Raw genomic sequence first — 14,020 nt, forward strand, 5'->3', positions numbered from 1 at the left:
ATTATTCCCTGATCAAGGGGCTGGAGGATGCTGGTGGTATTTGGCGGCAGAAAAAGAATTTCCACATTGGGAATATTTATTTGGGGAGTGTAATGAGCCGAACAGTTGTCGAGGATCATTAAAATCTTTCTATTCTGTGCTGCCATTTTCCTCTGCACGGCGATGATAAATTTTGTGAAAATCTCCCGCGTCATCCACGCTTTCTTGTTGTTTTCGTAGGTCACAGCAGGATACGATAAATATGTAAGGCCATTAAAACACCTCGGTTTTTTAAACTTTCCTACTACAACCAGCTTCATCTTGTCGGAGCCATTCATATTACAGCAGAGGGCGGCGGTTAATCTCTCCTTGCTTCTTTTCCCTCCGTGACATTTCTCGCCACGGAGAGCTAGTGTCCTGTCCGGCATCATGTTGTAAAATATTCCAGTCTCATCCATATTATAGACATCTTTTGGGTGGTATTTTTCTCAAATGTGTTTATTTTCTGACAGCCAACTTGTCACCTCCTCTTCATCAACTTTTTGAGCTTCGCCGCAAACGGCAAGGCACACTATGTTGTAGCGTCGCTTAAAGCGGTCAAACCACCCATTGGAAGCTTTGAAATCTTCAATTCCCATCTCATTTGCCATTGATTTCGCCTTCTCAATAAGCATCGGCCCAGAAGTAGAAATTTTTGCGGAACGAATTTGGGAAAAATATTCGAAAAGTTTTTCTTCCATTTCTTGATGCTTTGGAAGTCGCACGCGCTGTTGAGAACCGCTGGCTTTACAATTGTCGAAAGCAGCTTCGATTTTTTGCCGGTTTTTTAATATCGTTGACAGTGAGGAATTGGGGATTCCATATTTTACTGCCAATTTCCCTTTGCTGTCCACTTTATTATCAATGTCTTTGATTAGTTGTACTTTTTGCGCGATTGTTAAACTTTTATATGCATTGCGTGCAATAGGCGGAGCCATGTTAATTAGATGCAAGTGTTATTGAAATATTATTATCAAACTTTCACAGAAAAACTTTATTACAATTGAAAATGTCAATACAAAACACAAATATTGTCAATAAATTTACGTATAAAAAAATAGAACACAAAAAGTTTGTAGGCAAACGCCGATTATGTAACACCGATTTAAACTTTACGAAAACGTAGGTAAACACTCGTTTTAGAATTAGAATTCGGGAAGTTATTGTAGAAGAAATAAGCTCTAACCACACTCGATCACTGCAGAAAATAAACTGATTTAAGGGTACGTACATATGAGGTACGATATTACAGGTGGCAAAATTTTGGGAATTCCTGTAAAAACGGCTTTGTTTACAATTTGATTCATGGGACAATTTTTCGAACTAAATTTCGCAGCCGATTAACATCTACCGCAACCAGATAGAAATACATTTTTCAGCGTTTTGCAGCCATGGCTGTCTTTCAGATTCAGATTTACGAAATTTTAAGATTTATTTTCGCAAAAATCGGATTTTTTCGAATTACACGAATTAATTTTCGTATGCGGACAAAAATAAATTTCGAATTACGAATTAACGAATTTCGAATTAAAAAACCATTTTGTATGAAAAAAAATTTCTATGGATATTTTTTCGGCGAAAATTTCGAATTACGCGTTTTTTTCGAATTAACGGGGTTCGAATTAACGGGGTTCTACTGTATATTAATAAATAATTTACATCACATAAATCGTATAATAAACTCCTTTCCCTAACCAATTCAATTAACTTTTCCGTGTTTGTAACCTCAGACATCGCGGCGTTCTGGCGTTCTCTGCCTCGGCGGGAAAAGAACTCTTAGAACGTGACGTTCCGTTTTGACCGCCGCGGTCTGACTGCCCGCTGTGTGCGTTGTTGTTATAGTATCAGTACATTCTAATGAACGCCGAACGCCAAACGCGGAACTCGTAACTCGGAACTCCTGACCGCTCTCTGTGTGCTCCCGCTCTTAGGGAAAGAGATGGTGAGGAGGAATGTTGGAGCGGGTCACAAAACAATGGCTAAAACGATTTCATTGTGATGACTTTACAAACAGTTTTTCATATTACAGTAGAACCCCGTTAATTCAAACCCCGATAATTCGAAAAAACGCGTAATTCGAAATTTTCGCCAAAAAAATTTCCGCTGAAAAATTTTTTCATACAAAATTTTTTTTAATTCGAAATTCGTTAATTCGTAATTCGAAATTTATTTCTGTCCGCGCACGAAAATTTGTTCGTGTAATTCGAAAAAATTTGATTTTTGCGAAAATAAATCATAATATTTCGTAAATCTGAATCTAAAAGTCAGCCGTGGCGGTAAAACGCCGAAAAATGTATTTATACGTCGTCCTAATTAGTATTATTATTTTGTAAATCTGAATCGATTTACACTGGAATGTCGTACTTTTTCAAATTTATTTCGAATATATGAGTTTGAAGGGCCGAGAAAATACGTTTTACGCGGATATATGTCGTAGTTTTACGAGTTTACACCAAATATCTGAATTTAAAGGGTCGGCCGCGACGAAACTCGACCGCGAAATTTCGATTTACGCGTAAATGTATCATATATTTACGAATTTATTTCGAATATTTGAATTTAAATGGCCCGCTGCGACGGATATCGGCCGCGAAATCTCGATTTACGCGTAAATATATCGTATTTTTACGAATTTATTTCGAATATCTGAATTTTAAAGGGCCCGCCGCGACGGAAATCGGACGCGAAATTTCAAATTACGCGGAAATATATCGTATTTTTACTTACAATATAATATCCGAGTTAAAAAATACGGCGCGACGGAAATCGGCCGAAAAATTTCGATTCACGCCGAAATATGACATATTTTTACGAATTTACTTCAAATATCTGAACTTAAAAGGCCGGCCGCGACGAAAAACTGCCGATAAAATTCGATTTACGCGAAAATATATCATATTTTTACGAAATTACATTAAATATCTGAATTTAAAGGGTCGGCCGCGACGGAATACGGCCGCGAATTCTCGTTTTACGCGGAAATATATCGTATTTTTACGAATTTTAATTCATATATTTGAAATAAAAGGCCGGCCGCGACGGAAAATTACCGCGAAATCTCGATTTACGCGGAAATATATCGTATTTTTACGAATATCTCAATTTAAAGGGTAGGCCGCGACCGAAATCGGCAGCGAAATCTCGATTTACGCGTAAATATATAGCATTTTTACGAATTTATTGCGAATTTCTGAATTTAAAGGGCCCGCCGCTACGGTAATCGGCCGCGAAAATAAAGAAATAATTGGTATTAATACGAATTTACAACTAAAATACCATCCGGATTTGAAGAGGCGGCCGAGAAAATCGATTTTCGGCGTATTTTTTTTTTTTTTTTTTCATAAAATTTCGAATTACTTGGGAATTCGTTAATTCGAAATTTGATTTTTGATGTCCCGTGGATTTCGAATTAACGAGGTTCTACTGTAAAGAAAAGACATTTAATAAATAAATTGAAATGCCAAATGTAATATCAAACTCAAATATAAGGAGATATGCTATGAGGGCCGTCCGACCGTCGGCGAATCATGGTCTACTGAACGTGATTTAAATACGTAAAGATTCCTTAATTTAGTTGAGTTTCCGTTGTCGCCGAAAACAGTTTGTTCTCGTTTTATTTAAAATGCCTTCTTGTTCTTTCTGTAACTCTGTGTTAAGCCCTAGGGTACTTAAGCTAGTTTATGAAACTACCTACTCGACACACTAAGCACAAGGACCTACTTTAATGTCATCTTTCACAAACAAGTTATGTAGAAAACTCGCCAATTCCTTGTCTACATAGTTTATACAATATATATTTTTTCCGACTTTATGTCCGGGTTAAACTTGGAAGCGTTTTTGATCATTTTTCAAAGACAGTATTTAGTTTCCGGAAACATTCAGAAATATATTTTTTTTGGATTTTATTGCAAAGCGAAAATACCTTCTGACAGAATATGCCAGAGGCCTGAGAGATAAAAACTTATTTTTTTGTTCATTATGTAAATATCTTCAATGTTCTGTTCTGTAATGGAACCCCCCCTTTGCCACAAATATTATTTAACCATGTCACATTATACCCAATTTATCAAGTCACTTACCTGTCTAGTCTGGCCAGGTGTGTGTCCTTGGCGCGGCCCTGGTTGGCGGAGGGCGAGGGCTGGGGGGCGGGGTGCTGCGGGGGCCCCAGCTGCAGCGGGGGCGCATCCTCAGCACTGGTGGAGGAGTGGGGCCGGCTGCTCCAGTCCGCGCCCCCCCCCGGAGGCTGCAGCGGGGCCGGCGCGGGGGACATGCTGTTCATGCTCATGTGGTGGTGGTCTGGAATCTGGAACAGTCATATTTAAATCAATGTGACTATTTGTATCTTTCATCTTACTTTCATCCAAAGTAATGATTGTGGTATTTTTGTGTATACATAATAATTAGGCCTAGAATTAAAACAAAGGATTAGTTTTCATCCCCTGTATCCCTTCTGCATTTTAAAAGATATTATCAAAGTGAACAAATCGGCAATACACCCAGGGTGTTAAAAGACATACCTGAATTAGTTAAACAGCGATTCCTCAGTTTATTTGGAGTAAAAATGTAGATGGAATATTTTTAACTATTAAACATAAAAAATCAGTAGGTATTGGACAGTTAGGGCCGGGGTGGAGGGGATGGTTCTACGGTAACTCGGCAGAGTGACCAGTGAATGTCAAAGAATTTTTTGTTTTAATTTGAAAAAATTTTTTTTTTATAAAACAAGAAAAAATATAACCAAAGACCAAAATTCCATTTACCTTTTTACCCCAAATAAGGTTAGGAATCATCAGGTTAACGCACTGAATATGAATTATTAAATTCCATCGTAATGGCACGATGGTAGTATACCTGGTGATGGAACACGGTCATAGTATCCGGGTGCCCGGGGGGCAAAATTGTGGTAGGCATCGGAGTGCGGGCAGGAGGGTTCCCTGTGTAGTACACACTCAGGATTGGGGACTTCACCAGGCGATGGATGTCTCTGTCCAACAGCTGCAACAAATAACATTGTTAGCTATTTGACAATTTAATTTAGGAATAGCGGAACTTATAACACTCCATTCTCTAACAAGAAAATATTATCATTTTCAACATATTTTGACACAAAACGCCTAGAAACGTTTAAGGAAACATTAAATGGAAATCAGCCGAAACAATCACATTTAATTCTCAGTCACCACGAGTTACCTTGTTCATGATGCAGGCCAGTTTGTCGGGGTCGTTCTTGTAGTGGCTGAGCAGCGCCAGGGCCAGCTCGCCGCGCTGCCGCCGGGCCCCCTCACACAGCAGCGGGTGTTCCGCCTCCGCCACGTTGGCCTTGAGCCCTAGGGCTGCCACGGCTGCCTCGAAGCCCAGCATCTCGTCTGAGGGATTTCGCCCGTTGGATGTAAACAGCTGCAAAATAAACATAAATAAGTTTATAACCTTAAAGCTTCTTATCCATTACATACACATATTTGAAATTTATGATTACAAAAATCATTTTTATGAACCTTGCAGATGAAACAATGTTTTATATTTATGTTTATATGTATATGTTTTTGTTTTATAATTTTGTTATCATAATAAAAAAAAATTTATTCTTTCGTCTATTTATATAAAGAATGTATGGAAGAGTAAATGGGAAGAAAAGAGTGGGCTTTCTATTTTGTAAACATTTTGCAAGGTGAAAATGAAAGTCAATATCACATACCCAAACCATTGATAATGCCATGTGTCATCACATTGTATCGTATTAATTAGAGGATTTTAGCAAGACAAGAGACACAATAAATTCATACAGAGCCCCGCACAATTCTTTTCTTACATCTCTCACATAAAGTCTTTGTACATCAGTGGTTGTAACATACTGATATCATCAGAAGCATTCTTTACTAGCAGAGAGTTCATCTGCTGTACCCTATATCGAAGGTCAAACAAATACATTTTATAATGAAACATACTATTCCCCCGGATGCTAGAAATTCACGCATTTCTACGAAGGTTGCGTTGGCGTACACACTATGCTCTCGTCTATACCGTTCGTTGTTTTCTTTAGTGAACTCATCTTCAGGGCCGCCGCAATCTAGGAACGGAGTCTGTGGGTACGGTACGGCTGATTTAAAATTCTGCAAAAGAGGAGATAGCGGGTGGCTTAGCAACATGGACATGGTCCCAGACCAGAAGGATGCAGAATGAGAACCGGACACCCAAGCAAGCGCATGCGGGACAGTGGGATAACTACGAAAAGCTCACAACCCAAAAGTACAACACCTCACAGTTAGCCCAGCAGAGGAACTGAAATCACCACGCCTGGGTAGGAACCAAACGCCAGACTATTTTCTAAAAGGTAATGGTAAAGATGAAACTAAACCAGCAACTCGACATATTATTATTAACGCAAATTGCACAAGCGTGAGTGTGTTAATAAACGTCAATCGAGAAACAATTTGTGATAGTGTAGGTACTTTATGGTGCTAACTTCACTCTTACATAATTTCATGACATGCCATGCTGGAAAATCATAGCGTACTGACCAACTTGCGTTCCTTCCCCGTAGCGCACGGAACGACCAGTGCGTCAAACACAAACATAGCCAGGGTAAGTGGCAGCAGAGCCGGCCCCCTGGTGCGGAGGGCCCCGTCGCGCAGCTGGGCAGCCCTCTGCCGCAGCAGGGCCAGCTCCTCCAGGCCGAGGGTGATGCGCTTTAAAAGGGCCATGAGCTCCGCCTCCTGGTTGGCCAGTTTCACTTCGAGGGGCTTGGTCGTGGCAGGCGGTCGGGCCATCTCCAAGCCAAAAAGACCCACGCGGAAAGCGAGGGAAGAATGTTCTGAGGTCTCGGCTAGGACCTGAAAGTAGATCATTTGACCATAACTTTATTTTATCTGTTTTTTTTACATTTTTCCAAACCACAATATATTTCTATGCATTTTTAAACAGATTTATAGTTATAGTACCTAGAAGTTTTAACTATGCATGAAAAACTTTATTAAACATTTTAACTAACCAATAAAAAATTATGAATAACAAATTATTATTTTTAATAATTACAGGAATTTACAGTATATTTATAATCTTTAACCTTTTGAACGCGTTAATTTGCTCCGTTTTATCTATACCCGTACGCGGTACATATTTTCAAATACCTATGCATGCAATTAAATGTCAAATTATAGCATTCTGGCATGATTTATTGGACTATATAGACAGAACAGATTATTCTCCACAATATGAAAACAAATCCTCGTGTGTAAAATTTCATACAAAGACGTACCGTATCTTTTGAATGTGGTCCCGCCATTCACTCGGCGTCATAAATAAACCACTCTCGGTGTGTGTGTACTTAGGCCACTGTGTTTATAGACACAAGTGGGACACCATGATCACTTATCATTCTTAGTTATGAAAAGTTGTGAATGACAAACTAGTACTAACGCCATCCGTTGACAAAAATGTAAACTAAAGGACTAAAAGGCGCGAAGAGGCGCACTTGGTTATCGATCTTTTTTTATGAAATACAATTTTATTTTTGAGAAATTCTTGTAGATGTCAGCATCGTGATAGTTCTACAAATGTCCAAGTGAGCAAGAAATACATTTATGACGAAAGAGAGCGGGAATATCGGCCGTCAAAGTTGCCGTATCAACTGTTGATACAGCCGCGTGTGAGTATAGACTTTTTGCCGTAACAACAGTTGATACGGCCGCGTGCAAAGAGTTAACAAACTAAAAGATCTGATCTGAATTCACAAAAACAAGAGTAAAAAAATTTCTGGATATTTTTGATGCATCAATGTTATTGGTATTGTGCAGGTCATTAAAATGTAAGGCCGGTTATATATGTAACTCTTTACTTTACAAGCATGGTTGAGCTGAAGACTGGCGGCACAAGAACACATACTCGCGCGTAACTTGATCAGAATTGTGCAAAATTCGTGGTTATAATCAAAGTTATTGTTTTATTTTATTTATTTCACTGCGCAAAATTCGTTGTACGCACATGCAAGTCTTCAGCTCAAGCATACTTGTCAAGTATGTATACTGTTACGTGTTTGGCCGGCCAAAACATTGCTTGCTTTAGGTTCCAGGGGATTGAACCCACAATTTTCTTTAAAGAAAGACAAACATCCTGGGTTACGAATAACCTGAAAATATTTTAAAATCTCTTACTACCACCATAGTAAGCAGAAAATGTTGCTTGTGTTATGATGGGGGACTTAGCCAGTCGAGGAATTGAACACACTACGCCTGGGTGAGACCCAAACGCGATGGCAACTCAGCCACTGAAAGGCTTTAAAACATTTGGGAATATTATAATAAATCAGCCTCAGTGAATGATCTGAAATATCTTGTTATTTAAGAGAAACAGCTAGGTATAAAGAAACACATGCCCAAGAAACATGTACACAGTTGACATTTGTCACATGAGAAAGGGTTGTTTCTACGACTCGTTCTTGAGTTCAACAGCTCAAATGTGGAACGATTTAACAGCCTCTGTGTTTCCTCCCTCCTAACAACATGGGTCTCTTCAAGACTCAGGTTCAATCCTTCCATTCCACAAAAAGACCTTCCACTTTATAGATAATGTTAAAATGTTTTTAAAATGGTATCCATTACGATAAAATAAATGGTATAAATGGTATCCATTACAATAAAATGGGTTTTCATGATAATATAAAGCTTGCATGTTATGTAATAAAGGAGATGATATATACTTACGGTGCAAAGGAAAGCGCAGCGAGCGAGCGTTGCAGAGGCCAATACACTCAGCTTGTGTGAAGCCGGGTTCAAGGTACCACTCCTTCTCCCCTTCCTGCGAGGGGGGATACTGGAACCTCCCGGGGACTCCCCCCGGCCCACCAGCTCCGGGGGCCGCGCTAGCAACTCCCTCGCCAGTCTCACGCCCAGCCTTCTTGCCTCTGCGCTGTGTCCGTGCGCGTATAATCCTTCAGCACGCGCAAACAGTATCTCCCAAGCATCAGAGGGTAACCGTAGATATGTCTCGAAGCCTGTCTTTTCGTCGCACCAGTCGTAATACTTGTCTTGGTCACTCCTATTGGCACTCTTACTGCTGCTATGCTTGGCGTCGTAGTAATACATGCTGCACTCGTCGCCTGATTGCTGTGACTCGGAACTGGACACACTGTCGTCCTTGGACGCCCGCCGCGTGATCTCTGGTTCGCCAGACACACGCGGAACAGTCTGTTCGGTTACGGCACATTTCTGCATACTATTAACTAAGTCGGATTGTCCTTGCGTAGCGCTAGTGGAAGCTCCATTATTAGTTTGATTGGGATCATTTGATAAATCGTAATTACTAAGTTTTAAGTTACAATCACCGCTTTCTTGGCTGGATTCTCCGCTTCGGTTCCCGGAGCTCGTTCCTTCCTGGTTGTTCCCGACGGAACTGGAATTGGAATCACTTCCTCCTTCCTGGGAGTCTGTTTCCACGTTCCTGGAGAACCCAGGGACACCAATGAGAGAGTCATTGAGGATGTCGTCGTCATTTTCACAAAAACCTTCACTAGATACACTGGAGCGATTTCCATCACCACAGTTTTGATTGCCTCTCAAGAGTGAATTATCCTGTATTCAAATTATAAAACATATGAATTCGTTACGAAAATAAATTTTAAATTAATGCAAAATAAAAATATGAAATATCAACCAAATATTCACAGGATGTACAAAAAGTACTTTATATTGATTCTGTTTTTTATCAAAAAATGGTCAGTGATAACCACAAGATACGCCAAAAGGATGATAAACAACATCCTAATGGGTCAATATTGCAATTAAACACATTTAAAATATTTCTCCAAAAGTGAATATTCATTACTAAATAGGTAGTAAAAGGATAGTTACATCAGCAATGAAGGAGCAGAGGTGCATAAATCTCCTTATGGACTTTTGCTGAGGGGGCGCAGTCTGCCGGCCCCGCGCTGGGCGACCTCGCTGCTGCGCTGCGGACAGGCGGTATGCGAGACCCAGCTCGTTGTTTAATACTGGCTTGGAAGAGTTCACCTGGATACAAATAATGTGCACATTTATAAATAAACATAAAATTGTATGGCGGCTATCAACTAGTGGAACCAATTTTCATGTTTCCAGTATCCGCACTCTGTAGCAATACTCTAATAACTGCACTTGAAATCACCACCAACAAATTATGTGATCCTACCATTCCAATATTAACACACTTCGGCCGGGAAAGGTAGTTATACCCGTTCGGTCGATTGATGCTTAACGGCAGGAAGGGTTTTTTTCTACCTTTTGCGCCGACCTCATTTCAATGGCAGAAAAAGCGGAATCATTCAATGTTTACTACATATATGAATATTGTATACCAATCTCTTTGTAAAGTTCCCAACTATATGTACATAATTATCGAATCGTAATGCAAGTCTTCTTTTTATATTTATCTTCGTGCCTTTCGTTTACACCTGTATTTCAACAAAAGGATGAGTATGAGTTACTATGTACGAAGAATTTTTATAAAAATATTTTAATTATTTTCGAAGATATAGCGATTTAAAAAACAAATTAAATAAATTCTCGCGGGACCTTTATTTTCGTCCAGTGACAGCGTAAAAAAATATCTGCCAGAAATGTGTTAAATACTCTTATTGCACTTCTTATTTGGCGCATTTAAAGTAACTTCTATTCTCAAGATGAAATTAACCTATCTAAGACAAAATAAACATTTCTCAATGCGATGTACAAAAAAGTGAAGTAACTGGCAGATGTGGAGGACAACATCTCATCTTAAGTCATAAAGGACTCGAGCAGGAATTTCACTCTAAAAGGGTTGTACCACCGAAGATAATAATGTTACGATTACTGACCTGCGTGACATTGCCGTCCTTATTTCCGTCTGCATGTCTGAAGCAGGTGAACGGGCATCTAAACGCAGGGCTGGTGTCGCCGCCGTACGTTACCCCCGGCAGCGGGTAATCATCCCAGTCGGTGAAACAGGCCTCGAGGGCAGGGCGGAAGCCGGAGAAGGCCTCGCAGCCGGGGGGCGAGGAGGGAGGCCCTGGCGGGGGGCAGAGGGCGCGCCCCGTTGAGGCACCGCGTCCCAGCATGCCGGGGAAAGAGTGCGATGCCCGGGACTTAGACACCTGAAAAAATTTCAATAACAGCCTGATTAGAATACTGCCTCATATGCAATGCAACCCCAATTCAATAATGCTACAACCCATTGGTTGAAAAATAATAATGATAAAATAAAATCCTAAAAATAGCCAAAATGAATAATTCATATTTCGCGCCGCTATCGTAACAATCGGTTTAACTTTAAAATTATGTTTTTATCATATGAACGAAATAAAAGTGAAGGTACAATTAAGTAAAAATGTGGTAAGCGTTTTTGACAACATTTTTCACGTTTGATATTAAAATTTAATTAGAAATATGTTTATTTTAAACACATACAGGATACTTTTATCTAGTTTCTAAAACTGTATTTGTTTTTACGGAAAATTTGAATACACAGAAAACATTGCAAACTGAACAAATGTGATGAAAGTACTGAAGGGTTAAACTCCATTTGATTCTCATTTGGAGAGAAGAAAGGATTAACTAATTTTAAATTAACTTAATTAATTACTATTAAACTTATTGAGAACTTAAATGTGAGAGCATCAGCAAAATGCTACCTGCTTATAATAATATGTGTCAATCACATATGGGATAATTGCCGATGCATCACATATCGTCGCTGTTAAATCAAACCGGCATATGTGCAAAAATGGAGATTTTGAGTTATTGGTGTCAAAAAATTTCTTTTTTTCCCTTCTATTCTTATGTCGAACCGGCATGTCGTATAGTTGAATAAAAATCTGTCAGATGGCGTTGGGCCGGTATGCATTTACGCGGGAATCGCCACTTTTTTTAGCAGAAGACAGACCTATTTCGCAATACGCCAGTTGCTTTAAAACTTTCAAGGGGGAAATGCGTCCATCATGTAAGTAAAACTGAATTATCTCACAATAGTACATTTTTATTATTACCCAGATATGACTTATTGTATGACTTATTGGCAGATAATCCGGTTTGCACTTAACAAAAGCGTTTATAGCAGCCTCAACTAAAACAAACCGGCATATATGCCAAATGTGTATGTGGACAACAAAAAAATAACTTTATGATGGCAATGTACAAATATGCTGTTACAACATTAAAAAACATAAAATCTATCACTCACAAATTTTTAGTAAAGGGCCACAACCAAAACAAGGTGGATTCGGCTCACTAAACCATTGAAAAATAAGTTAAAAGAGCACTCCTAAAGGGACCGATATACTTACCTTCCCAATACGCCATGGCCATGAAAACGGCAAAGAAAAGTGGCAAGCCTTACCTGGTTCATGAGTTGAGTCATGAGGAATTTTTGATATAAAAGCTCTGAAGGACCCCCAGGTAATTTTATCAATTTTGGACATTAAAGTAATTAAAGACGACGGCAACTTTTACTTCAAAATATCCTACGGATCACATGCCTGGGAGGAGGCGAAGAAAAGGAATAAATGGGGCAATGGGAGCGTGAATCCTGTTCTGATGCACGCTTATTCCAAGAGACCATTGATGAGAAGAAGAAAAATGGTATCCTAAAGTTAGTTACCGCCGGGATAATACCGTCAATTTATTCAGATTTCCATAAACGATTGGGAAACTTTGAAGTTATCAGCAAAGGGAAGAGCAGTTTTATGTTAATTGTTTATAAAAAAATTGTGAAGCAATAAATTAATTTTTCATTGACAACATTATCCTTTTTTTATATATAAAACAGGTTCCAAAAGAAGAAGCCACTATGACACAAAAGCAAATATTACACTGATTTTAACCCTTTCCTAACGGCTATGAGAAAAAAGTACAAAATTAATGGTTTTATATGAGATTCTTAATAATATGTTGTAAAGGAAACACATAAATTTTTTTTAGATTTTTATTTGCATTCTAGGTATTATTACTGTGACCTGGACTAATTTGTACCGTCAGGAACTTTGTGTATCATAGTAATGTGTATAATAGGAACTTTTAAAACATAGGTTTTTTTTTAAACTAATTAAATCGTTAAATAAATATTAATAGTTATAAATAATTAAAAATGAATCTCGTGGTATTCAGTAAAGCAGTTTTTCTTTTCATTTAGACATAAGAATACATTGCAGTGAGAACATTTTGAGTGAGGCTTTGACTGTATCTTCTTGATGCTGCATACTTCGCATCTGCCTCTGTTTTCTACAAAAGTAGGCCAGTGTATGCCTCTGTTACCCAACCTAACATCTTTCAATGTCGAATAGTTTGCTTTGCGCCTTTTAGATGGGCCAGGGCTGGGTTGGTTTTCCCTCGATAACCTTTTTTTCTTGTCAAGATCTTTTTTTGTCATCAATCCTTGTGCAACTGACCGTCTAAACTCTTTTACAGAAGTCTTTTCAAGTATCAGCCCATGAACAACATATGCATTTACAAAAGCTATATCCAGAACTCCCCAAAACAATCTGTGCCACCATTTTGGAGACTTTCGGTCTACACAGTACAAGGCCCTCAATCTGTCAGCTGTATCTACACCGCCCATGTAAGAGTTGTAGTCTTTGATAGATTTTGGACAAGATACTGTCGATTTGGATCCATTTTTTTCTTTGCGAGTTACAGTTTCTTCTTCGTTGCCATGAAAATTCGAAGCAATGTTTACGACTTTGTTGTCCTTCCATTTCCAAAACCCGATGCCCAAACTAGAAAATCGATAGTCACATTCTCCACGTTTCAATTTAGAGTCAGCTAACAGATTGTTGGGTACACCCTTACGATTAACCCTCATTGTTCCACATCCGTAAGTTCTTTCAGTCTTCAGTTTCTCCAGTAGAGCTACCGATGTAAAAAAATTGTCGAAGTAAACTACTTTATCCTTCCCCCAGTCAGATTCTGTCAATTCCAAAACCACTATTTCTCCTAAAGTGCAATCGGAAAATTTTGCATTCATTACTTCGTCTTTTCCTTGATAAATCATGAATTTTTTT

The 14,020-nt window shown here is 38.9% G+C and overlaps 1 protein-coding gene across 1 annotated transcript in view; it reads right to left on the reverse strand.

The window, feature by feature from the left end:
* Window positions 1–14,020, reverse strand: part of Dora (zinc finger SWIM domain-containing dorado) — a 49,970-nt gene that overhangs the window by 16,775 nt on the left and 19,175 nt on the right. Inside the window, exons 7-13 of the mRNA XM_089632303.1 lie at window positions 10,844–11,119; window positions 9,864–10,022; window positions 8,718–9,584; window positions 6,537–6,848; window positions 5,209–5,415; window positions 4,870–5,013; window positions 4,098–4,321 (exon numbers count right to left, since the gene is read on the reverse strand). Coding sequence (XP_089488429.1) covers window positions 4,098–4,321; window positions 4,870–5,013; window positions 5,209–5,415; window positions 6,537–6,848; window positions 8,718–9,584; window positions 9,864–10,022; window positions 10,844–11,119 — 2,189 coding nt within the window. The remainder of the gene's footprint in view (window positions 1–4,097; window positions 4,322–4,869; window positions 5,014–5,208; window positions 5,416–6,536; window positions 6,849–8,717; window positions 9,585–9,863; window positions 10,023–10,843; window positions 11,120–14,020) is intronic.

The sequence above is a fragment of the Hesperophylax consimilis genome, chromosome 6 (assembly GCF_061612785.1).
Source record: "Hesperophylax consimilis isolate HC1 chromosome 6, BYU_Hcon_1.0, whole genome shotgun sequence".
NCBI classification, from domain to species: Eukaryota; Metazoa; Arthropoda; class Insecta; order Trichoptera; family Limnephilidae; genus Hesperophylax; species Hesperophylax consimilis.